Source organism: Cloeon dipterum, chromosome 3, assembly GCF_949628265.1.
Source record: "Cloeon dipterum chromosome 3, ieCloDipt1.1, whole genome shotgun sequence".
NCBI classification, from domain to species: Eukaryota; Metazoa; Arthropoda; class Insecta; order Ephemeroptera; family Baetidae; genus Cloeon; species Cloeon dipterum.
Window position 1 is genome coordinate 28611706 of NC_088788.1, and position 26688 is coordinate 28638393.

The following is a 26688-nucleotide window of genomic DNA, read 5'->3' on the forward strand; positions in this document are numbered from 1 at the left end:
TTTGTAAAAAAACCAATAGGAATAATTTTTGCTTTCGCCGCAAACTTTAAAACCAAAATTTGTTCGGATTCTGATATTTTCCAAAACTATATAATATTTGTATCTTCTGCGTCTATTTCTGCTTAGAAAGGAAAATTTCTCCGTGTTTTCATTGGGTTTCTGTACACTTCAAATTAATACCGGCAAATTTGCACCGAACACTGGTCCAAAAATCGATTATTCACCGGGAGTGAAGTTAAAACGAAGCCCTGTGTCGAAGCAGTGATCCACTTCAATTTCCGCGCAGATTTTGCAAGAATTTCTCTCTTTCAGGACATCTTTACTACACTTTGCGTCGGAATAGCACTTTCCCAACTCAACTAAAACTGGATATGAAAATTTGGTGAGTTCTGTTTTCGATTTCGCCTGTAAATTATGAATTTAACGCAGGCCCATGTCGTTTTCATTTTTCTCTTATTGTGACACTCGGCTCCTCGCCATGTTGAACAGAAATTCAACTTGCATTATAATATCAGCGGATGTTTTGTCATTATTCTCGTTCGATTAATACATAATTGACACTTAAAATTTATGTATTAGCCTTTTATTCGTTCAATCCCTTTCAGCTCTACGATTCTTCCTCCAAAGATTGTTAATATTTACGTATCTCAACTACCGGTAACAGCTGTATCTACAACATGATGTTAAACTGTGTATTGAGTTTCGCAGGTTTTGCATTGCTAAGCGATGATAAACAGGTAGCGAATTTGGGCTTTCCAGGGTAGTTCATTAAATCATATTATATTACTACATAATTATGAATATTATGTGTATGTATGGAAAAGTCAGTTTTCGCCGCCGAGTTACAGTTTTCGCCACCCCTACTTTAACATGGGATTCTCATAAGAACTGGCAAGATGTGTAACCCGGCAGAAACTAACTTTAACATTACGTTAAATCTGCCCTTAACGTCGTTTGGAAATTTTATTGCACAAATAGGCTCGGTTATGTTTGTCTGAATATGAAGAGTGACAAAAATACGATCTTAAAATGTTCTTAATGCAAATTAAGACAAATATCTCTGCCTCAAGGTAAAAAATGTGCGAAATATGCACTTTTTACCTGGACCCTTTTAGCTGGCATCAACTACCGTAATGTAGCAAATAACAATGCTCCACTGATTTACTCTCAACGTAATTAAGTGATGATGTTAGAACCGGTTAGAACGGGGTCAGTACAAATACAAGTTATTAATTAGTGGAATCAACAAACAGCTTTAACGTAACACGTAACTTCAGTTTATTGTACATTAATTGTGGATTGACAGTGTAGGGTCTGTATTAATAATCCGAAGCAATTTGTTATGATAATTAAAACCATGAAGTTCCCTCAGGTAATCAATCGTTTGCGGTATGTATATTTATATAATTATTGCATTATTTACAAGTGAGAACAAGCTAATGAGACTTTTTATTATGTATTAAAATTTATTGATGACTTATACAAATGTGTTTTTATTCTTCGCTACGGTCTATTTTCAAATCATCGGTGTTAGTGTTCAAATGAAAAAAACGTGTACATTATATCTTTTGTAATGTCAAGTTTAGTGCTTTTAACAAGAATAAAATAACCCCATCTCAAATTATCGGATTTGGAAATAGCAGAATCTGATGCATTTTGCCCGCGGTTGAAGTGTCATTACACCTGTCATATACGGTCACCATAAAGTACGAGCCAAAATGCGCAGCACTGCTTAATTGGTGTCACATTGATGCTTCTAATAATCGATGACATCAAGTGAATTTTGACGTTCGATTGAATCGCTTTTCACGCGCAATACCCGATTGTGTTTTCGCTCATTATTCAATAAAATCTTCTGGAGGGTCAGCTTATGAAAAGTATTGGTAAGTAAGGGAAACCTTCAAAATTAAATGTTTTTGCAGGCTCAAAGATTGTGAAGTACACAGCTTGTACCTTGAGTGGTGCAAAAATCCTCTCTTACTCCAGGTGTTTTGCAGGTGAAGATGGAGGCGTACGCAGGAGGTCGGCAAAAGACCAGCAGTGACAATTTTGATGACTTGGACCTTGAGAGGCCAAGTACTAAACCCATAGACCCTGAAGAGCTGGACGACAATGACTTGAGGCACAAGCTTATCACACCTCTTGGGCAGCAGAAGAAGACGACAGCTATCAAGATCAATTTACACACAGACAGCAGGAAATTGGCTGAGACCAAGCCACCGATTCCGCCGCCACTGCCCAAATTACCCCCACACACTCCAAATTTCATACCGCTGGGGTTTTCACCCCTAGGGCATCCCCCACCTCCTCCCCTTAGATTGCCTCACATGAATCCTCTCGGAGGACACATGGGCAGCTCCTTAGGCCTTCCTTTTGGTGCTCCCATTGGCTTAAACCTAGCTCCGCCACTTGGTTTTTCATTGAATCCTTTGCCTCCACGTGGAGTCCTGCCAGGTTCGCACATCATTGCTCCTACCCCAGTGGAGATTGTGGAACAGCCTAAAAAGGAAGACAAGGTAATTTAACTTTCTCTAAGCAGACAAGTTCATGCCTCAATGCCCTCTTGATATTTATTTTGTGAATGATAAAGGCCTGTAATTTTCATAGCTACAGCCGGGAGCAGGGGAGAGGCAGCATTATTTGTGGGAGGGAGCATTCGATGGTCGATTTAATATCAATATCGTTCGTGCCGCGGAAATACGGCCCATCTCTTATCGTCGCATTTGTAAAGAATGGCCCAGGGCCATTTTTCCAACGGTAAAATTGGCCTACGGTGATTTCTGACAATTTTTTTCTTGTTGATACTCTTGCTCCTGACACCCATCTACCGATATCAATAAAAATAATTGTTGGAAATCCCCGACAGGCCAATTTCACCGTTGTCAAAAATGGCCCTAGTCCATTCTTCACAAATTAATGCGACAATATTCTGTTGTTTTTTCCTTTCCAATTCTTCATATCAGTCTTTCCTGCATTGTTGAATTTAAATTCTTATAAATGGAAGACATACATAAATGAAACATTAAATCATCTTTAGCTTACTGGCCAACTTGGCGATGAATGGATTCATTAGCCCTCCTGCGCAATGTCTTATCAGCCAAATAGCAAAGTATTACGCTCTCCAGCGGTTGAATGAACAGCTTTGACTGAATATTGCTATTTTTATCGGCATCAATCTGTGTAAATGCCTGATTCCAGAGTACACAATAAAATAAATCAAGCATAGCCTTTTTTGGTGTGGATGCTTTTCTAGCAGCGATAATCTTAAATAATAATTTGTAATGAACGAACCTTGTTCATTCACTATTAATTAATATTATGAAACGTGGATAATAGACTCAGCCACCGCTTAATTAATAATTTCAATGTTGAATCTTAATTAAATGATTATTTTTTACCATTTTCTATGCATTATAGTAAATATTTGACTGACAGTTGAATTTGAATTGAATTTGCTAGCTGCTATTATTAGAGTGCTAAACCTGAATCTAGATCACTCCTTCATTTCAAATCATTAATGCCAAATATTGTTTCAATTTTAGCCAAAATTGCCGGCAGCGGCCGTGGACAAGCAAGAGAAGCTTAAAGAATTGCGCCAAACGCTTGCAATTACTATTTACCAAGCCGCCGAGCTCGACAAACATTCATACAGAGGCCCGTTGTTCAAAAGAACCACCTCTAATCCAAACCTTTTCCTTTGCCACATTTGTAACATCAAGGTCCTCAACAATGATGTGGTGAACCACCATAAAGGCAAAAAGCATACTTCAAATTTGGCTTCAGTAGAAATCGTGAATCTTAAATCTGATAAAGGTTTGTTTACTTTAAATTGAATTTGCGTAAATAATTACTCATTTTACATAGAAGTGGACCCCAAAGAGCCTGAAATACCTGGTGTTGAATCAGTTATTCGTGAGGTGCCCTTGTGCCAAGCCATGTTGGACGCATTCATTGATTCACCATTGATAGGTATGATGGATGTTAATTATGTAAACTCTATGTCAGACCAAAGTTATTATGGTCGCTCATTTAGACTTACAATGATGTAAGAATTCATTAAAAAATCATCTAAATAAAACAAGCGCTATCAAATTTTGTTTAATTGTTGTTACGAATTTGGTGTGTTGCCTCCCAGGACTGGAGTATTTGGTTGAGTTGTTAGATAAAGAGGATGAAAATTGTCATGTGGTTTGCTTCTTATGTGACAAAAGAGGAGAAAGCCTCATGCAGAATGTTCGACAGAACATCATTTCGCATATGATTGGCACCACTCATCGCATGAACTATTTAGTAAGTGCAACCGAAACACAAGTCTTCTATTATTAAAGTATTTTATTTTTCAGAAACGGCATTTTCCAAGGGCACATGAAGCATTGATTGGCGTGCAAAACAGCAAGGACCTAAAATTAGAAACAGGTCGCTTTGTCCGGTTGGTTATTGAGGCGATTGAAAAGGAATATGGTCGCCTGAAACCAATACTGGCTGACAGTCGCACCTTTCGAGTCAGGTGCAATGAATATAAGGAATTGACTGAAAATGCCAAACACTTCAGGTAAAGTTTTGAAATTTATCACTTCTCTTAAAATTGTTAAAAAATTTAACTTTCTTGCAGAAAATCTTTAATTGTTTATTGGAAAGTAATACATATTTCCCGTTAGTGGTTTGCTAAATTATTATTTTGCTGATAAATTATTACATAATATTTCCTCAATGTTAGAAAGTTAATGTTAATATTTATTTTTTCTCGTCATGTTTAGGCTCTTAACTGACGCAATTTTGACAAAACTAAAATTGACCCATTGAAATATTGTTGGTTTTTATTATTTCAATATCTACTACTAACTTATAAACTCTTATTGTTCAGAGCTTCCAACAGATGGCGCCACCGTATACTACAAATATTAAAAAATTTAGTTTTAAGGCACTGATAAAAAAAATAGTTTTTCACGATTCTATGGCGATTGGCTGAAATGATTTCGGTTTTCAGCACGTCAAAAGAAAACATTTTAATTGAAGAACCCACCTAAAAAGGCTATACCTGACGTATTTTAAGAGCCACCCCTATAAATATTTGGCTTAACAAAATAAAAAGAGTATCTGAATCTGAAGTGGCAGGATTGAGTCTGAAACCACAGCGGAAGGGCCTTAAAACTAAATTTTTTGAGTATACGGTGGCGCCATCTGTCGGCGGCTTCAAACACTAAGGTTTTATACAACTGGTTAAATAATTGCAACTGAAAAGCTTGATATGGAAAATACAGAAATGGCAAAAGATAGTTAACTAAGAGACTTGAAAAGCTCAAATTGGCTCGGAGTAAAAATGCAATCTCAGGATTCTCGGAAGAGTAGAAACTATTCAAACAATAACATACATTGCTGACGGGGGTAATATGAAAAAAGAGTGTAGGAAGGTAAATGCTCAGTTAATTACCTGAAAGCCTATGTGACAAGAGTGATTAGGTAAGATCATTTTTCTTGTGCGTGTCTGGGACAATTCCTATTTGTAGTAAATATACTGTACTCTTTTATTAGAAGAAGGGATAATTTTAATATTATATGAAAATTGTTTAACAAGAAGATTCATAATTTAATAAAATATAGTGTCAGTTGGAACCAAAAACATTTTGAGAAAAACTCAACTTTCAAAATCCAAGGAAAAATAAATTATTTAATCAGCTCACCTCAAGTAAAATAGCGCCTTCAAGATTGTAATAATAATTGTTTCCGCAAAAGTTGAATTGCGTTTCTCTGTGAATTATTAAGTAGCTGACTTGTTTTTTTTTCAATTTAGTGAAACGCCGACCAAAACTTTCACGGAGTTGATTGGTCCAATTAAAAGATCGCCATCTGTGGAGTGTGTGGAACTCAGTCCAGTCCGAAGAGTAAGGAGGAGCAGAAGCCCAAACAGGAGAGCGCGAAGCCGCAGTCCAAGCATTCGATGGAATTCTAGCCCAGGTAGAAGTACAAGCCCTGGCAGATCTCGCAGTTCAGAGCAAAGAAGAAGCCCTGTACGTCGAAGGGGGCAATCATATAGATCTAACGTGCGCCGTGAGAAGAGTATTTCGCTATCTCCAGAGGGTATAACAATTTCAACTTGTGGACAGGATATATACTTAAGTTAATTTTTTCGTTTCAAAGGTGGCTCAAGCAGAATGTCTCCGTTTGATGAAAGGTTAGTTCTTGTCTGTTTGTCACAAATGAGATAAATTCCTAAAGAGGTGAATTAGGCGTAATAAAATTTTGCCATAGCCAATCTGAGGAAGGGTCATTTTGATTTTTAATCAATTATTGTAATATGCATAAAAATTCAAGTTTTTATGGTGTTTTAATGGTCTATTGCAGAATTCAATGTAGAAAAGAATCGGCAACATTTGATGAAGAGTCTGGCCAAGAAGTTGTTGAAATTCATCCAAATGGTAAATATATAATATGATATATTTATAATTAATGCCCTAAACTATTTAATCATAAGTGTTATATAGTTAAAATTACTGACTGTCGAGTATCTAATTTTAATATTATAATTTCACAAGCGATAATTATTTTGGCCATTTTTTAAAATCATTTTGGTACCTAGTAATTTTTGAATTATATATATATATATATATATATATATATATATATATATATATATATATATTCTGCTGCTATATTTTTTAAGGTGAAGGCGGAAGCGTTAAATATCAATAGGTTTTCTTGGTATTTACTTAAGTAACTTGCGTTATAAATATTCAAAATAAAATTTAATCTTAAAACAATCGTTTCCCCTGTTACAGGCATATTGATGCTTTTATTACCTGCATGGCTTATATGTCGATAATATTAGTCCAGAACGCACAATTGCATGATTTTACTTGAGATAAAAATAGATCTCGACCAGCCGCGCCAGCTGGTTAATTTTTTCTCAGCCGCAGTAGCATTTGCTGAGCTGTGCCAGCCATGCCAACCGAGGGTCAATAAGCCGTGAGGTTTAAAAAGCGGGAAAAATATTAGCTGCTCGCCCTTCTGGTGGGCATGCACTGCCGTGGCATACATAACTTATAAAACTTTGTCAGCCGCACGTCTGCCGGTTAAAAAGCCCAGCCGCCAGACTAAGCCTCTGCAGCCAGCCGTCGACTCAAAATTCCACGGTAGAGATAAAAAATGACCGTACTTAAGAATTTATAGCGCTAGAATGTTTTTGTATAAAGTAAATTTTTAGTAAATGGGGTACATGGTTATCAACATTACGATTGACATGAGTAACTGAATTTGCAATACTTGTTATCTCAAGCTAATGGTAGAGGTCTCAAGCCAGCCGCGCAATGCCAGCAGGCAAATTTTGGGTCTCATAGTTGGCCGCCACCTGTAATAAATTTAAGTAGCCACACCATCCGTTTGTCAAAAAGTCTGAACAATCAATAAAAGTGTCGAGGAAAAATTTTGCATCCGTGAAGCATTCTCAAACTTTGGTTAGCCGCGCCAGCCTCCGATAAAAATACTCAGCCGTCGCTGGGTCAAAATTCGGCCAAGCCAGTCGCCGCCTCAAATGTTCACAGTTTAGAGCTCCAGCTAAATGGCCATTAAAATAGCGTGCAAATATCCCATTTATACTAAATTTGATATTTTGTGTGCAACTGTATTTTATGACTTTTATTGTTTTTTAGGTAAAAAAACGACATTAGATGACGCTCTACGTGACACTATTCCTATTTCGCGCTCTGGATCTGACATGTCCATGTCCCCCGAGCCCATTTCTCCTAGAATAGCGCCAATAATCAGTACTTCAAGACGCCACTCTCCTCATTTTGGAAGGTCAAGATCTCCAAAACTAGATCAGTATGGTAGAGAAGTGAGCATGCGCCGTGATAAGCGCTCCCGCTCGCCTGATAGCAGGCGCGGTCACTATAGCAGAAGATCTCGCAGTCCTAAAAGAAGCCGCAAGTCGCTGTCCTGCAGTCCTATCTCTAGCAGAAGCGGGTCAGACTCTCCACGCCCCATGTCCAGAACTTCTGACGCTTGGAGTTCCAGTTCAAAGCCAGCTAGCTATGGAGAAAAATACAAGAGGGAGTGTGAACTGATTGAGAGGGAAATCAAAAAGAAAAGGCGTCACTATCAAACCCAACCTGAGAAGCATCCAGCTTATAACGATGAATGGAAGCTGTTCTGGAACAGAAAGCAGCAAGAAGTGAAGCAAAGTGGCAGGAATCCAGCGAAGTATGATTATACGCCTGAGTGGAAGGTGTTTTGGAATGAGAGAGTGGAAGATTTGTACATTAGAGAGTTGCAAGAACGCAAAAGTGAGCTGAAGAAACGCATGAGCTTTGCAGACGAGAGCAACATGCCACGATCATCCAGAGGATCCAAGTCTATGTCAAAAGGAGGTTCTGTGGCTGATGTCAAAGAAGTGTGGAAGAATCTAACAGGTGGTGACATCAAGGAAGATCACAAACCAGAGCCAAAGCTGGTGAAGCCTGAATATCGCACGGTTTTGGGTGTGCTCAGACACTTGACAGCTCTGGAACCTCAGCTTGGATCTCTTGGACCAACTGTCAACAAACTTCTTGGCAAATCTTTAGCAATGGAGAAAGTGAAAAAAGAGTCTTCTGAAGATATTCTACGTGACATTGAAAATGTTGTACTTTTGGAGACAATCAAAGAAAAATTTCGAGGTCAATTGATGGCTGGAATCGTTGAGCGCTTCAATGTCGCAGCCACAAAAAACGCAATCAACAACATCACTTGGGTGCTTGACAATGCCCCACCACCGACAGTCCAGGAGCGGATACTGAAAGCTGAGGAAGCGCCGAAGGTTGCTGCTGTTGAAAAAATTGTCAAATCTTCCATCCTCTCCGCTGCACCCACCGCCAAGCCTTCTGAACCCAAGAAAGAAGCGGAAAATATCGCAGTTCCTGGAGTAGGAAACATTGACAGGAACGCAATCGCCTTGCAAATAGCGAGCGCGCTCCTTGCTCAAGGTAAGACTGACATCACTAACGAAGAGCTGGAACAGTTAGTTGAAGCTGTGGTCGGCATGGCTCAGAAAAAGAACGCTGAGGCCAAAGAGGAAAAGAAAGTTGAAGTCAAAGAAGTAGAGCAAGAGATCAAAGAGGAGGAAGTTGCCACTATCCCTGAAGAGGAAGCTCCTGCAGACATGAGTGAAGATGATCTCATATCTTGCTTAAAGATCTTTGAGTTTCTTCCTGAACACGAGAAGCACTCAATAATACTGCAACTTCAACGTCTGGAAGAGACTGATCCGGAAAAAGTGAAGGAGCTTCGAAAGTTTGTTAACGCAGGCACTGAGATGAACTCGCCAAAAGAGCTGTTTGGGCAAGCAGCATCTGACGACGAAGACTATTTGGACTCGGACGTCCTGAACGCTGCTAAAAAAAATGTTGAGCAAGAGATAAAACCTAAAGCCGCAGACAGCAAGACTCTGCAAGAGGCTACTGACTCAATGATGGCTGGTTTGAAAGGAAAGCGGCTGAATAGACAGGCTGACGCCATCAAGACGGATTTGCCGTTACCACCAATAGGTAATGTGGTGCCAGCTGCACCATTAGCAGCAGCAGCAGCAGCTGTCCCTCAAAGTGCTGGACCTTACTACGAAACAAGCCAGAATGTTTATTTGAACGCATTCCAACATCAACAAATGCAGCTTCATGCACAGCAGCCGCAGCAGCACCCTCAACAGCATCAGAATAATCCCTATGAGCAACAACAGAATTATCCGTATGCTTCGTCACAATACCCGCAGTACGGTGGTCCTTCTTATGGTTATTATCATCAAAATTGGTAAAATGTATTAATCGCTTCAGTTTTTGTGGGTTTCTCTTATAACATTATTGACAAACAGGACCCCTTACTTTGAGAAACCGATTGATTTTCACCGAGATGTAGAACCCATTCCGAGGGCCTATGTAGTTGACAAAAAATAGCGCAGACCCACTTCCACCCTTGTGCGGTTGTTAGACATAAAGAAATAAAATGTTCAAGATTTTTTATTTTGATCTGAGTTGCGTGAACCGCGTGTTTTTTATGTATTCAAATTCTCCTTGTATTTGAAATAAAAATACGATCTAATTGAATTAAAATTATTTCATTCCAGGTAAAAAGGAACCATAAATAGTGAATGTCAGCAGGTTTAAAATTTGCAAAAGACCAGCAGGTCATGAAAATTTAGGTGCAAATGTGCAATTATTACTGGTGGGAAGGGAAATTTGCTTTATTTACCAACAGTTGGGTGTTTTGTTAAGTACTACCTGAGAGCGCTTGGAAATTACGCTCTGAAGTACTTTAACTTATCACTGGTGGTGCCACTAATTTTGTTTTATCTCTGGGGTTTACTGAACCGAAAGTTTGACACAAAACTATTTTGCTCAGATTATAGGTGGGAGTTATATCAAATCGCTGTACAAAATAAATGTTCTCTTAAAGCTGTGAAAATGTTTAAAGTTCATGCCATACATGAATTGTGTTCAAATGGCTACTGAAATAACCTAGTCATTAAAAATGCTCGTCACGGGGTTTAATTTAATTTTAATTTGCTGACGCACAACTATTATGCATCTGCGTAAGCAGCGTCTGTTCATTATCACGCGCTTTCCCATCTGATCCTCACTAAACTCATTTTATTTTATTCTTCAAATTAAACAATTTTACGTGAGACAAATAAAGGCGCATTGTTATAAAAAAATAATAATTGGAACTCTTGGTACTGAATATCACATAATAAAATTATTGGCTATTGTCTATTCGCAGTGTGATTTGAATGAAACCCTCGTGCCCTCGAAAGGTCATCCACTCAAAGGTTGTACGTGACGAGCTGTGGATTCTGTGGTGCGCAGGTCCGCTCCATCCAGAAGAGTGTGGCGTGCTCGCTAAATATACACCAGAGTGGTCGATCGATCGAGACGAGCCCCCTACTAGCTCGCATATCACGGTGCACTCGCTCTCCTCGCTTCGGCTGAGCAACAAACAAACGTGTCTCCATGTGAGGTGCTCATCGCAGACAAGATTGAAGCTTTCCTGTTGTCCCTGTTGCCGGCTGCTTTGGCCCAACGTCTCCGTAGAACGCCGACAATCATGGCACCCATCGTAAGCCCTTTGTCCTTTCGCCAGCCCCAGTCTACTGATGCAAAACAATCAGTCAGTGCAGGTAAATCCTATCGTTAAATTATGCTAATTTCCAATTTTTTATTTTTATTTCAGTCGCATTATTAATGCTGATTAATCGAGTTGGCGCACCCAGCCAATTTCCAATTTATTCTTGCCCTTGAAACTGTTGATAACGCTGCTATTATTATCCGCACGAGACTACGTGACCTTAGCCATGAGAGGGTGAAATGTGACGCGCGCTCTGGAAGTTGCAATCTGCTTCCGTGTTATTGTGCATTAATTTCGCCAGAATTTTAAAATTTTCTGCAAAACTGGTACTGTGTGTTTTGGTTTACCACACTGACTGAGCAGTTGGCTGCTCCTTTGAAATGATGGAGCTTTGCCAATGCCAGTGGCTAAATTTAATACCCGCGCCATTTGTTTAGCTTCGCAAATATTCACAAGCGACATAGTAAAACGTGTCTCTCTTGCTTTCGCGGGAAACGTATTTATGCCAATTATTGCCAAGGGGTTTTCCTTGAGAAATTGCAAACTTTCGTGTGAATATCTGCACTTAAGTATATTATGCACGCTATATATACTCAAGCTATAAAATTAAGCAACAAGACCTGAATTGAAAGAACTGCGTCAAATTGGTGTAGGACGTCTGTTTTCAGTTTCAGAATATTGTCGAAATGAGGATGCTAAATATTTACTTTTAAGGGCACTGAAAAGATTTCAATATTTTAATTTTCTTCCGTTGTTTCCAGTTGATTGCTTTTTTTATATTCAGCTTAATGAACCCTCGGAGACTAACCTACCAAGTGCGATATTTTCTTACGCCTAACTCGATTTTATTCTTCTAGAACATAGTGAAATGGATAGTGAAACCTATTTGAAAGCATGTTTTGCGAAAGTCTGAAAGCCATTTAAAAGTCACGATCATTGTTGCGTCATTTAATCGCTTATAATCTTTTTGCATTCAATTTTTCCAGGCGATTGCAAAACAGATTATGCGTAATGGTTGCTCCGCTCTTTTAACGCTCAGTTGGCGGGATTTCAATAAAAACGTTTCCACTGCGTAGTAAATTTTGGGCTATTATGTTTAAAAGCCGGTCCCTAGTGATTGTGCTATTTAATTATTTGACAGCCGAGAAGGCCAACAAGTTGCAGCACCGACCTTCTCAACTGCCATAGACACCGGTTAAACGAGCTGAATCGAAAGCAGAAGACTGCATATAATAAATAGTTCTTATGACGTGCCAACTTACCCAAGGAAACACGTCGGCGGAAGTAAACAAGGAAATAAACACACTTAAAGCTATTGGTACCATATTAATTGGGGTAAAATTACGATTGTATTTTTGTCTATAAAAGATCGATTCGATGGCGACCTTGTAACCAAGCCGTCGTCAGAGCGAATCTGCGCGCGAGATTAATTTGTTTATGCCTGGCGAGGAGCATTGTGTGTCTTTGTTTTACTTGTTTTTCTCGTAAGCTACGTACTTGTCTTTTGATGCCATTGCATTGTTGCTGTTGACAGGCTCCACTGGCCCGCAGTTCGGTCCGATGGCTGTTATCGTCGAGGACTATGGCCGCACACACCTGGCAAAAAAGCTCGGCCGGTTTCTCAACTGGACCGGCCACCAGGCTAAAGGTTAGTTTTTTATTGTTAATTCCACAACTACTTTGTTACGTCATTTTAATGGTCAAACAAACAATAACGTGACATTTGCGCTTTTTGGCCAAGCTTACTCGAGCCTCTCTCTCTCTCTCTCTCTCTCTCTCTGACCTCAAAAACCACAGGACTGTGTAGCACGACGAAATACTATGGGCTTCAATGCAAAAATTTAAAAGTTAACTAGCATATTAGTCTTTTTTTAATTTAAGATCGCTTAAAAATTGTTTAATGTTCCAAAACTACTCTCCGGGAGCTCATAAATAAAAAAGCTATGGAAGGATCTAAATCAAGTGACACCCCCCTTGGCAAGTGGTCTTCAGATTTTGATAAAATTCGGTGGAGATGTTGCCCTAGGGGACCTAAGTTGAACCCTAAAATATTAGGTGAAAATTCCAAAAATTGCCCATTTTACAGGGGTTCAAAATTTGAGATTTTTGAAAAAGTTGATGTTTTCCGCGATTTGTAACTTTGACTCTGTTTGTGGTAAACACAAAAATTTGGTATCCAAAATAATCTACGTTTAATGCCAAACAACTTCCCCACGACAACCAACTTCGTAGGTCAAAGGTCAAGGTCACTAAATTCGGGTCAAATTTTTCAAAAAAATCCCACATACCCTAGTACATAAAATTTTGAAAATTCAAAATAGCCAAAATGTGTCTCATATCCATGGTAACAACATATAAAAAATTGGCGAGACTTATTTTTTTCTTTTTCGAGATATTTTGAATTGAGTGTTAAAAACCGGTGTTTTCCGGGTCTTCTGATCATAAATAAAAACACGTTTTCCGCTTAATCTCAGCTTCTATGGGTCCGATTTAGAAAAACCGCACACCATTTGATGCGTAATGACCTCCCCTAGGTAATGCAAGGGATCATAAGGGTGCCCACCCCCTTCAAACCCTTAATCACCCCCTGGAAATCCGAAAAATATTTTTTTTCAAATATTTACTCTCTAACTCGATTAATTAAGCAAAATACTAATCAAACATGTTTCAAAATAATTAAAATATAAAATATTTTCATTTACTTTGTAGAAAAATAACTTTAAAAAAGTAAAATTGCTATTAATAAAATAATTTAAGTTTATTTTAAATATATAATTATTTTCGGTTTTTGTTTATTCAAAATAGCTAATTTTTTTATTTTTTTTTAAAGAACTTTAAAATATATTTCATATTTTACAGTGTTTCTTTATAAATATAAAGAAATGCAACCAATACCAATAATTTGTTAAACACACAATTTTCACCAAATGCTTATGGTTTAACAAATATTAATGGTTGCATTTATTTATAATAATAAAATAACACTCTAGAATATAAAATATATTTTAAGATTCTTTAAAAAAATAAAAAATCAGCTATTTTGAATAAACAAAAACCCAAAATAATTATATATTTAAAATAAACATGAATTATTCTATTATTAGCAATTTTACTTTTTTAAAGTTATTTTTCTACAAAGTAAATGAAAATATTTTATATTTTAATTATTTTGAAACATGTTTGATTAGTATTTTGCTTAATTAATCGAGTTAGAGAGTAAATATTTGAAAAAAAATATTTTTCGGATTTCCAGGGGGTGATTAAGGGTTTGAAGGGGGTGGGCACCCTTATGATCCCTTGCATTACCTAGGGGAGGTCATTACGCATCAAATGGTGTGCGGTTTTTCTAAATCGGACCCATAGAAGCTGAGATTAAGCGGAAAACGTGTTTTTATTTATGATCAGAAGACCCGGAAAACACCGGTTTTTAACACTCAATTCAAAATATCTCGAAAAAGAAAAAAATAAGTCTCGCCAATTTTTTATATGTTGTTACCATGGATATGAGACACATTTTGGCTATTTTGAATTTTCAAAATTTTATGTACTAGGGTATGTGGGATTTTTTTGAAAAATTTGACCCGAATTTAGTGACCTTGACCTTTGACCTACGAAGTTGGTTGTCGTGGGGAAGTTGTTTGGCATTAAACGTAGATTATTTTGGATACCAAATTTTTGTGTTTACCACAAACAGAGTCAAAGTTACAAATCGCGGAAAACATCAACTTTTTCAAAAATCTCAAATTTTGAACCCCTGTAAAATGGGCAATTTTTGGAATTTTCACCTAATATTTTAGGGTTCAACTTAGGTCCCCTAGGGCAACATCTCCACCGAATTTTATCAAAATCTGAAGACCACTTGCCAAGGGGGGTGTCACTTGATTTAGATCCTTCCCTATTAAATTTTATATATATGAAATTTAAGTTAAAGATTGAAATTTTATAAAATTACCGTTGCGTTTATATTTTATTATTTTTCTGTTTCATTTTCAAATACTTCAAATTGCCTGTAATTTTAAGATAAGTAGAGCTTATGCGCAGTTTTAAGAGCAAATCTAATTCTGGAATGGAATGAGAGCATGTATGTGAACAAACACAGTCAGTCTTCCACTGTCCATCTTTGCAATTAGTTTACATAGGAAATTAACCAAAGCATTTTAATGACATGTTATGATGTTCTCACAACTCCACTAACGACCGAATGCAAATATTTTGCTCTGACCTCATTTACACTTCCAAGATTAATGCAAACAAGTATTCTGTGTGCTTCTGGATACGCTATTAATAATTGACGTCAACTTGCAGGTTTCACCATGCAAGATGAAAACCTGAAGTGGTTTGAGAATAAGAGGTTGGCACAGAGCCCAGCTGAGTTTGAGGACATTTGCAATTGGCTGTCTAAAGGAGGACCTGCCATTGCTGTGAGTCAAAAATAATTCCCTACAATTTCCGGGATTGTAAACTCAAAGAGCGGTCTTCCATGCGATTCAGGTAATCGAGTGCTCTTCGACCACTGAAAGGCACCGCCCGGAACTGTGTGAAATGCTCACTAATTGTTCCAAAGAATGCAGAGTGCTATTCGTCGAATGCATTTGTGATGAAACCTGTGATAAAATGGTATCTTTTCTATTAGGCTACAAAAATAATCGCTTTAACATTTGTAATTTTTTGTTAAGAATTCTGCCGGAAAGCGTAAATCACCAACAACCCCAACTTCCGGCACCTCTGCCCAGTCTAAGACAACGAACGGACCCAATCCTCAAATCAGTTGCATCAGAGTGTGTGGTGCCGACATTCTGGCTCGGTACATCAATGGCCATCTCCAAAGTCACGTGCTTTCTTTTGTGTCATCTGTTGTGTCAGGAACAAGAACAATTTACTTCTCTAGAGTGAGTCATACATATTCGCTTTGCGATTTAAAGCCAATTAAACCATTGGATTTTGGCGCAGCACGGAGAAAGTGAAAACAACGTACTGGGCCGTATCGGAGGCGACACTGATCTTTCTCCCCGGGGCAAATGCTATGCTCGCATTCTTGCCAGGGAAATCAACGCAATGGAGATCCAAGATCTCAGGGTGTTAACAAGCCAGCTCAAGAGAACCCAACAGACTGCTGCATTTATCAAGGCGACAATGGAAAGCTTGGAAGCGCTCAACGAGCTTGAAGCTGTGAGTTAGCCTTGATCTAAATAGAAACACCATTATATAAAGTTAAGATGCAGTTTTAGGCCGTCTTAATTTAGTTCTAAATTTCTTCATCACAACCCACAATTTTTTTTTAGTGTGGCGCTCTAGTCTTTAGTCATTGATGTTATTTCAAAGTCTTCTGTTGAAAACGAAAATTATAAAATACCTTTACATGATTTAGGGCGTGTGTGAGGGGTTGACATATGAAGAAATGCAAGAAAAGCATCCCACCGAGTTTGCCTGGCGAGATCAAGATAAACTCCGCTATCGCTATCCTTGGGGCGAATCTTACGTGGACATTATGGCTCGAGTGACCCCAGTCATCATGGAACTGGAGAGAACCAGCAATGTCTTGATCGTCAGCCACCAGGCGGTGTTGCGTTGCCTCGTAGGTTACTTCTTGGGAAAGCAGCCAGGTATTTACCAAACTAATTACATCCCGTGCGACTTTTTACGGTGTCGTAAAATTTCATCATTGGATTTTTGTCTCCTCGAGAGATATACTGGGCCAAACCAGGAATGACACTTATGAATGGTTTTTACAGTTGTTTACTTTGGTGTTGCAGATGAGCTGCCTTATCTTGATGTTCCACTGCATACTATCATGAAGTTAACAACCGATGGGAATGCAAGTACTTTTGATTTGATTCGCCTACCCATTGAGTGTGTTGACACTTATCGGCAAAAACCGCAGGTGGGTGCTTGAGAAGAATTAGTTTGAGAACGAACCCTCCCAAATTAAACTCCGCATACCAGTAAATCTGACCTTAGAAGCTTTCTTATAAAAATTAGGAATTCCAAATTTCTTACGCCATTTTATTGTTTTGCCGTCGCAATTTCAGAATTGCTCTGTTCACCGGAAGCAAGAAGATGCGTTGAGAACCGTTCCCTCTCACTATGAAAGTAGTATTAACTTTGGTCTGCTTGAGCACTAACAGCTCTCTTGAAACTGAGGGTGTGCTGTAACTTAAATGTGGCTTTTTATCGATCCTATGTGTTAGTGAGATTTACAACAGATAAACTTGCTGTTACTATAATTGCTCTTAATAGATTTATATTTTTCTGATAAGCGTATAAGGAGACGCTACAAAATGAAATATTGGATGTGCGAAAATTGCTATACATGCTGGATTGCCTGATCTATTGGCCCCCTCAAAATAATGCAATGGTTGCTTATTTTAGCAAACGACTGAATTTCGGGTTATCCTGTACCTGTTGTAGGATTACTTTTTTTATTCCAAATTCCATAAAGCCCAAAAAGATGTCCAATCTCTCTGCAGTTAGTTGCATCTGTTGAACTTCAGCCTACCTTAAATGATACCTTCTCACTTTATGAAAATGAAATAATGGAAGTTAAAAAATTGTACACAAATAAAATATATTAGAAGTTTAGCTATTTTAAGGGCAGAAATTTTATTTAAAAACAACCCCCAAGGAGATTGATTATGTAGAGATGAAAACTAGTGATATGATTTTTTTTCAATAGAAGGTTTTTAGCGTGCATGACAAGTTAAAATGTGTTGGAAGTTAAAATTTTGAGAGGTGACACTAAAATGTAAATTAAATACTATTTTTTTTCTCAAATGCATTTTGTAAAAGTAAGTAGTAATAATAAGTAGCATTTCTCATTTTATATTTCGTAAACTAACTCTATATTATCACTCCATTCAAACGGCATCTTTTTCCCGCGTCAATCGCGATAGCGGCTCACCAAGATGTATTAAACAAAAGCACTGCATTTCATCGCTGAGGTGTCGTTGCTTGAGTGTAAAATCGTCACTGATTAATTGCCAGTTTATTCTTTCTATATACATAATACGAGCTGAGTATTGTAGCATGCAGTTTAATTTCAGGGGCTTGGATTTATCGAATGTGAATTTGGTGCATCGTAAATTTTAGTCATGGGTTACAGGGTAATAAATTTCACGTGGTGGTAATGAGATAATATATCAGCGGATTGACTTTATGAGCAACACGTGATACTATAAGCAAAAGAGGCCCAACTGAGTTGGCTTGAAATGCCAGTTCCAAATCGCGGACTATGCTTGAATTTGCGCATTTATATTAGTGTAATAATTCACCAAGCTAACAGATTGGTTGATTGCGGAAAACCATTTATTTTTATATATTTTTCCTCAATGTTTCCTCATATATTTAACAAATTAACACTCCCAATTGAATGTCATTACTCGTATAATTTGTAATATTTTGGTTTTCAATGTGGGCAAGTATGGGCAAAGTTGCTGGCCCATAACAATAAACAAAGTTGAACCTAAATTTGAGTTGCAAGACCTATGGATATTATGTGTGCTAAATGTATATGCGCATTATTTTAGCTGACTCTGTACGTGACAGATACAAAACATGCTTAATCGAACGCGCAGGCATAGAGGTTTTCTCCTTTTCTGACGGACGTGAATTATAACTTCCTGAGCCCGCAGGGAAGAAAGTCATAAGTCTGCGAACTTCATCATATACATTTTACGTGCAGATGATCAGTGGCAGAAAATTAATTAAAAGTTTTCCAAGCTCACCGATCCCAATGAAGAAAATTAAGGAAAACGGAATAGATACCAATCTGACAAGAAAGGTCAAACTTTTAGACTCTTTTAGATAGGAAAAGTTTAATCGAAATCATACATCTCTGGGGCTGACCTTTTTAGGAAACATTGAACAGGAGATAGTATATATATACACACGGAAAGTTAAAACAAGGAGTTTCAAAGCCTTTGATTAGACTATCCGTAATAAGACACTTTATCAAAAGGCTACCGGAACATAGCTTTAGTTCACTTCTTTACTTTTTAAATGCCCTTTATTTTTACTGTTTAATCAATTTTAGATTTTTTTTCCTTGACCTTGGCACCTTCTGGGCTAGCTCACTGGGTCCCGAGCTGATAACATGGGGCCAGAATGGCTTGTATAGACCCAATATGTTGCCTACTTGCTAGTTTAAAAAAACTGCTTAGTTCAATTTCACTACAAACTGTGCCTTAATTACTTTAATTGATATGAAAATCAGTTAAAACCAAACAGACAGAACGTTACCACCCGCTGCTAGTAAATTAATATTCAGTCTTGGTGCTGATATGCAAAAAAGCGATCCAGGTTTATGGAGTTTCCCCACAGCAACCCACGCTTTGCATACTCAAGGAGCCGCCAGGGGTAATTTGATTTGCACGTAGAGCTGGTTTTCTGGCTGCGTGATTTTGGGGCGCAGATTCAGCGATAATAGCCAAGGTGCAAGGAAGGCTTGGAATCAATGGAGAGAAAGCGCTGGCAAAAGTAAACCACCGCCTCAGAGTATCAGTTAAAGATTCATAGCAGGAACAAAGACGCGTTCGTTGTGGTGTGGCACAGAGCTCTGCCTCCGGCTGCAGCGAATATATAATTTTATTAAGTTTTCATGAATATGTGAGCGCGAGTTGCTGGCTGGAAGGCTGTTTGTTGAACGGCAGCCAGTGGCCCAATTTCCATATTTAGCGCAGAACTCCCCGGCGCAGATTTTGTGTGGGGATAGCAGACGCAATGTGTACGCACAAACAGTCCTTGTTTATCCTTCAGGCACTTCTACGAAAGGGCTTGACTGGCGATCCGACCGCGCTTTTTAACTTATTGCACGCCGCATGCAGAACTTTTATCGCTCGAAACACCAGGTCTGCACCAACGCTGCCGTGAATTATCTCGTGGCAAACAATGGGGAGTAAACCCGCCGACCGTTCTACCCCAATCTTTAGGTGTTCTCGCTTTCTCTCCTTCCTCCTGCGGTCCCACGCTGCACCCAAGCCCATTTATTACGGCCTCACGCAAAGGTTTCACATCCTGGTTGGCAAAATTAGGGAAGCGCTGAATGGCGTAGATTAATTGTGTTTGTTTGGGAGTGGCTCTGCTCTGAATTTCCTCATATATTCGAACAGACGATTATTAAATAATTTAGGCTTTGGACCATGGATGATCACATCCTAAGCGTTCACTATTACTTGCAGACTTTTATTTGATCAAAACTGTCGGGACTCACTCGAGTATGGTAATATGATTTAAACTGTAGCCGCGATTTATTTTTCCTCGCCCTGAATCACATACTAGAGAACAACTTCTCGATTCTCCTCCACCAGCTTTGAAGCACAACTTGGTTGAGATGGCGAAATTGCTTCTTGTATTCTGAGAACATGCATAAGAGAATATTGAATATTCATGAGGCAGCTATAGGCAGCGCGGCAGCGGAGCAATAAATACGAGCAATAACTTTATTCCTGAAGGCGCCTGCAGATTCCGAGGTTATGTTGTACCGGCTGACATGTCGATTGCAACGGTTGCATAGTCAGCAGCAGCCGAAACTGCCGCCATCGCCAACCTTCCTCCAATAATCTTAGCCGCCGTGCGTATATTGGGTAACGGAAGGAAACGCTTGATGGATCGACGCGAACATATGATATTTTAAGTGGTGTATCGCGTTCCAATAAAAACGAAACGGAATAAAGTCTGGGGGTATAATCTTAAAACTGTTGTGAGATGAGCCACCTGAACATTGGGGGTTTCAACTCTCTACTTTTCTGAGTATCTTAACTTGGGCAAAGGCAAACCGTCTAGGACACAAAAAAAATGATCAGCAAGTGATGGCTGAAGCATAATTACGGTGATCAACACTTTTGCAAATTTCCATATCATTCTACAGATGACTTTGAAATTATTTTATCCATAAGGGTGAGACATTTCTGGTCATGTCATATGAGGTATCATGCAGTTTATTTTTACTTTAACCAGCTCCAACTGGAGGACAAGGCAATTTAATATGGTTGGTCAGCACTTTTTTTAAATTGCATTTTACAATGTTTGCATTGGTGGTGAAAATAACTTGAGTGAACAAAGTTCCGCTGAGTATATGTAATACAATTCATCATTATGACCGGGCAGAAAGAACTCAACTTGCTGAAATAAGAAGATCTTAACAAACAATCGCTTTGCGCAAAAGAGATTATTCATTAAGTAGCTCCGCGAGCTCTTGTTTGTTCACCGCGACGGCAGACGACGATAGATAGATTGAAGTGTTCTTCGGCGGCCATTAATTTCGTTAGGGGGCTTGAGTGTTAAGTCTGGCGTGAAGAGGAAATTGAAAGAGAAGTCTGCCTCTAGATCACACGAAAAGGGAAAGAGCCAGCGGTCCATATCAGGGGAGCGAAAAATTCGCCGAATTAGGCACAATCAGCTCTATGATTATTTTTAAAGGAGGCCCGTATGCATCAACAGATATCCTTTGTTCTCCAGCTAATTCAATTAACACTCAACTTTCATGCAGAGTTCTCTCATGCAGGTTAGTCATCTAAAGGAGAAAATTTCACACAATATTTCAAATCTTAATGCAATAATTGCATTTCAATGGAATGAAACGTTGCTATGCAGTTGATAATTCAACCAAGCAACTAATCGCCAAACAATCGTCATTTCCCTGCTTTTAGAATTTCACAGCCGTATGAGAGAGGAACTTAGAAAAACATCTCCAGCAGCACGTAGCTTTTGCAATTTCCGCTCGTCCCTCAGCTTTTTAATCGTTTGGCGAAAATGCTTTGGTGTGTGCTACAGCATACATGCCAGAGAAAGAGTTCATTTGATGCAAGCAGCAGCTTTCTTGCTAAGCGAACGGTTGCCAGGCTCCGTCTTTTCTGCGTGGCCTGTTACTCGACGTGAACTCTGAACTATATAACATCTAGTATCGAGACAACTTTTCGCTGCCCATAGCACCAGGTCAAATCTTGACAAAAAATAAAACCCTCCCAGATTTGGATTGACCCTCGTAAAAAACTTGAGGTCACCTGGCATCCTTGCAAGCGAATAGAGTGTTTGTGCTGATGTCTGTTATTTTTCCACGGCAGCAGCCACCGCCTCTCGCATGCCAGTGTGTGCATGTGTGCGTAGGAGAGCAGAGGGCTGCGGCGGCGGTGGTGAAATATTTAGCTCAGGCTCTCCGCTTCTTCTCACTCTTGATGCCTCTTGTTGCGAGTAATCGTGCCGGTGCGCACCAAATTGTCTTTTCGCCTCTACTGCTGCTGTTGTTGTTGTTGTTGTTGTTCCGTCCCACCTCATTGGCGAACAAAATAAATTATCTAGGCGCTCGGAAGCCGTGCTAAGCTCGACTGCCCTGCAATTCCTGTTTTTTTCCCTTCTCGGCTGCCCCAGTTGATAAAAAGCGATGGCCAGCGCAGCACACCGCCGACTGACCGCGCCAGAGTGCAGAGTGACATATTTTAATTTGCACGGCAGCTGCAGCTCTCTCTCTCTCTCTCTCTCTCTCTCTCTCTCTCTCTCTCTCTCGCTCTCTCACACACCCCACACCATCCTGCGCCACCCCCTCTCGCTCAGCTCTCCAACACGCCCGCCTATCGCGTTCTTTTGAATTTGCTGGGTCTGACACATGCCGTGAATAACTGATTCACGCGGACGCCCACAAAAGGACTGAATTTATGAACTTTACTTTTAGTTTTCGTCAGCAGAGTCGAGATGTTTGCTAGAGAAATTATCGGGTAATAGTTAGCAGCTGTTTGTGAATTCAGAAGTCTTCTAAATAGCTTATCAAGCTCGTAGCTCTTCCTCCGCATTTTTAAGGATTAGTTTATTTCATCTAGCCATCAAAAAATTGTTCGCTGTTGCAGAGTTTCAGTAGTGATTTTACAAAAGAAATATTAAATTGCATACATATGGAGTTAATTATATTTTTTTAATTTAACGGTTGGCTGAAATCCATTTCACGAAATGAAAATAACTCGATGTCGCTGTTGACACATTCAGAGAGTGCTTTTTTACATTCTATCCGCTGCACAGCAACCATTTATCTACTTCGTTGCTTATTTACAATGGAGAGCAGTCGAACATTTGCGTAACGAATGTGGAACGGCGGATCACGACGTGAAAACTTTTGCAGTGCAGCGTGCAGATTAAAGGCTGTGTGGAGCAACAAAGCGATATAAATTGTGCCACGCGCTCGTAATCCCTTTAAAAGTAAGCTAGAAATATGGCAGCGACACGCAAAAAGACTCCCCCGGCATCAGCCAGAGTCGGTCCTCTGTTGTGTACGTTGCTGTGGGTGCAAGCAGCGTCAAGGCGCGCTCGTCGCGCACGTTTCAGCCTTCCGACTCTCTTTCAAATGCGCGTGTTGAATAATTAATGCACGCGCGGTTCTTTTTTTCGCAGTGATGGAAAAATTGCGCTCAAAAGTGGGTCGAGAGGATAAAGGACGACGTGAATTTCCGCCTACTTTCAGAGAAGATATAAATTTCATTACTTCGCGCATAAAAAGAGAGGAAGCTGGAGCGTCTTTACTCAAAGCCTCTTCCTTTCCCACTTCTTGGCCTGTTCTCCCCCAAGCAATTATTTAAAGTTTCTCGGTATTTCGAGGCTTGCTGTTTTCAGGCTGAGACAAAAAATGTATCTCGTCTGGAATCTGCAAACGGGTACATACACGCAAATGCTTAGCCCACAATGAATACTTTATCAGGGAACGATCCGAGAGCTCATCATGAGTTCTTACCTAATCAAACATTTGGCTTTGGCAGCTGTAGATATGTTCCCTGCGGTCCCCTCTCAGTTAGACTGTGTGTGCGTGCTAATTAAGTTGATGAACTGAGCTATGAATTTCGCAGTTTTGCAACATCATTTAATTTTAATGTATTCAATTACTCTAATGAATTACGTCAAATTTCCTTTCAGGGAATCCAACTGACTAACATTCAATCTTTAAATATTACATTATCCTGCAAATACAACCGCTGGTAAGGAGGTATTTATTAAAGCGAATAACCCTGACGCAGAGTGCTTTGCCGCCCTACTTGTTCTGGCTTGGTCAAACATAAATAAAGCCATACTCATTTTTGGGTATTACAATTATGAATGTGTTATTATTAAAATTTATCAATGGATCAATGGTTTGATATCATGGAGGTTAATTTGTTTCCTCATTTCATTGCATAATTTAAATGATTTATTTAGTCAAACCTCATTAAGGGAAATATATCAGCAATAAATCCAGCAGAGAAAGAAAAGGCTGGGCAGAGCAGTTGAAATTATCGCTGCATGTAATTACGTAATAAGTTGTTTTAGGAGATTAAATCGTGAGAAGCAACGCACATTTTGCAAAGCACTCCCCCTTGTTTCACTCAAAACGAGCAGAGAAGTGCTTAATAATTTCACTCTGCTTTTATGAAATATGGAGTCAATTACGCCGAGGCATCTTCTCTTTGCAAAGGTACCATGCTGTTTAGGAGATGTACGGCAGAGCAAATTATCTAATTCCACACAAAACAAGCTCTCGCGGGTCCCTAGAGAGGAAAACTAAAGTTCGCGGCAGCGTATTATTCTTTGCATGCTTACACGCTTCCTTCCTCTCGGCCAGCAGAGACACAGAAAGCACATCAGAGAACCTAACAAAGACGCCTGTGGCCGTAAAAATTCTGCACCCATTATTTATATTTATATTCAGCGACCCCTCCGGCACAAGCGCCGCGCGGCCTCAGCATCTCCCTGGCGGACTCGTTGCAGACAGATTTATAACAGGAGCGTCAATTTATTGCCCGCTTTCCTATTTCATTCGTCTTTCTCACTTGAATTTTGCACTGAAACAGTCTGCGGGTCTAGAGAAGCATAAATCACCTTACAACACACTTCCGTCATATTCCAAAAAAGCATTCAGTTCTGTTCTGCAAAAACGCTGGCGTGTGCGATTTGTCACACTCAGAAATCGGCTGTCCGGCCGGGCTTTGGCGCCCACAAATCAAAGTGACACTTAATTTGAGTGGAAGGGAGGGAAACCTCGGCCCGAATGAGGCATTAAAATTCGATTACGTCACACGCTCTCTGGCCAAATTGATTGTGAGCCGTTGCTGCCGGCGCTACTTGCTGATTAAATAACAATAATTAGCTCCCGCGCCGAGTCGGCAGTGATTAATTACCATCAAGAGCCTTTGTGGAAGCGAGAGTGACTTCTGAAATTAACACTTTCAACCCCCTTTGCTCAAGGAGGGAAATTTCTGTTCTACCGATGCTTTAATGAAAAGGAGTCAAATTGAAGTACAAAAGACTTCAGCAAAGGCCCGTGATAATTTGACTGCGAGCGAGTGCAAATTTTCCATTGATAGAATTTGCATCGGAAAAAGAAATGCGAAAACTTATGAAAAGCTAAAAGAGGAATGTAATCCACGGAATTTGAGTTGCGTGAAGCTATCCCCAAATTTAATTTAGAAGGGATCAAAGAAAAACGGTGGTGAACGAGAATAAGAGAGAAAATTTCGGGCGGATAGCGGATTTCCTTGTGGAAGCACCAGCTGGGGCAGAAAGTAAGAAAACTACTTTAGGTTTGACGGTTCGGGCTGGCTCCTGAAATTGTACGAGCAGCGTGTCGAGTTTTGGCAAAAAGAAAATCTATCGTCTTTACATGAGGCATCAGGAGGTTTTCTCTTTTTTGTCAGTTCCAGTCACCTCCTTCCGTTAGCTCGCAAAAAGCAGCCTGGTGAGTATTCCTTTTTTTTAAAAAAAAGAGAAAAAATTTCGCGACAACTACGTCGGCGGAGCAGACTCACTCAGTATCTTTCTCTCTCTTGGCAAAAAGCCGGCTAAAAGGCTGCCTCTTCTTGTTTACACCAGCAAAATAAATGCGTCTCATCTCTGCGAAAAAGCAGGCATTCTTCGCTGGCAAGAATTACGCGATGCGTGCGTGTATAATTTTCCAGAGAATCCCCGCGGGCGGCGGCGCAAATGGGCCCGGGGCCGAGTGCAAAAGGACCCTGCTCGGCGCTCCCTCCGTCTCAAAGACGGCGTGGCATTCGGAAATTATCGAGCCACCCGCCACCGCCTGCAATCCTCAGCCCTCTCATTGCTTTCTCCCTGAATAGCGGACACTGCACTTGACTGTGGGCAGCACACCTAGGATGGAGATTCGCATTTGAGCTGAAAAGATTGTATAGAAGAGTGAATCATGATATTTATGCCAAACGTGATCAATTATAAATTTGAAATAAACTGATACACACTGAAAATAATTTATATGTATCGCAATACAATCAATGGTTTTGAAATTTCATTTATAGAAATTCATATATATATATATTCAATGAACCAGATTTAATAAAAATAATTTAATCTTAAGTTACGCAATATTTGTGCAAGGTCTACTTAGAAAAAATTACCCTGCTCTGTAGCTGCTTTAGTGTGACGCCATGAATTCAAAATATATGGTTATGATGTTCGTTGTTATTTATCCTAGATACCAATATTAAACTTATAGAAATGTGGTGGAAGCAAGTCCAGCGCACTGCGTGTCTCCTTTCCCAGCCTCTCTATTTGCACAACAAACATGCTTCTGCTGCTTTCGTCTCCTGGTCGGAATCGAGTTTGTCAAAACTGCCAAACGCGCCAGTGGCTGACCCA

At 39.5% G+C, this 26688-nt stretch overlaps 1 protein-coding gene across 3 annotated transcripts; it reads left to right on the plus strand.

Annotated features, from left to right (window-relative positions):
- The first annotated feature begins 224 nt into the window (after window positions 1–224).
- On the plus strand, window positions 225–17677 carry LOC135940280 (uncharacterized protein CG7065-like). 3 transcript variants are annotated; one of them, XM_065485106.1, is made up of 17 exons: window positions 227–382; window positions 1998–2516; window positions 3543–3813; window positions 3865–3969; window positions 4136–4290; window positions 4344–4552; window positions 5792–6078; window positions 6139–6172; window positions 6343–6416; window positions 12623–12736; window positions 15394–15509; window positions 15580–15705; window positions 15765–15977; window positions 16039–16257; window positions 16457–16691; window positions 16842–16969; window positions 17118–17677. In XM_065485106.1, the coding sequence occupies exons 2-17, from the start codon at window positions 2004–2006 to the stop codon at window positions 17208–17210; spliced, it is 2892 nt and encodes a 963-aa protein (XP_065341178.1). In that variant the 5' UTR covers window positions 227–382; window positions 1998–2003; the 3' UTR covers window positions 17211–17677. The 3 variants fall into 3 exon arrangements, with proteins under 3 accessions (XP_065341177.1, XP_065341175.1, XP_065341178.1); XM_065485105.1 differs by lacking the exons at window positions 12623–12736; window positions 15394–15509; window positions 15580–15705; ... (3 more) ...; window positions 16842–16969; window positions 17118–17677 and adding exons at window positions 7647–7794; window positions 7876–9777; window positions 9839–11071 and having other exon boundaries at window positions 225–382; XM_065485103.1 differs by lacking the exons at window positions 12623–12736; window positions 15394–15509; window positions 15580–15705; ... (3 more) ...; window positions 16842–16969; window positions 17118–17677 and adding exons at window positions 7647–9777; window positions 9839–11071 and having other exon boundaries at window positions 225–382.
- Window positions 17678–26688: the final 9011 nt, after the last annotated feature.

Bases quoted from the DNA above. Each gene is read 5' to 3' on its own strand.
- LOC135940280 (XM_065485103.1), top strand. From the start codon at position 2,004: ATGGAGGCGTACGCAGGAGGTCGGCAAAAGACCAGCAGTGACAATTTT. The intron at 3,814-3,864 runs GTTTGTTTACTT...CATTTTACATAG, and splicing joins GAATCTTAAATCTGATAAAG to AAGTGGACCCCAAAGAGCCT. The intron at 4,291-4,343 runs GTAAGTGCAACC...TTTATTTTTCAG, and splicing joins CTCATCGCATGAACTATTTA to AAACGGCATTTTCCAAGGGC.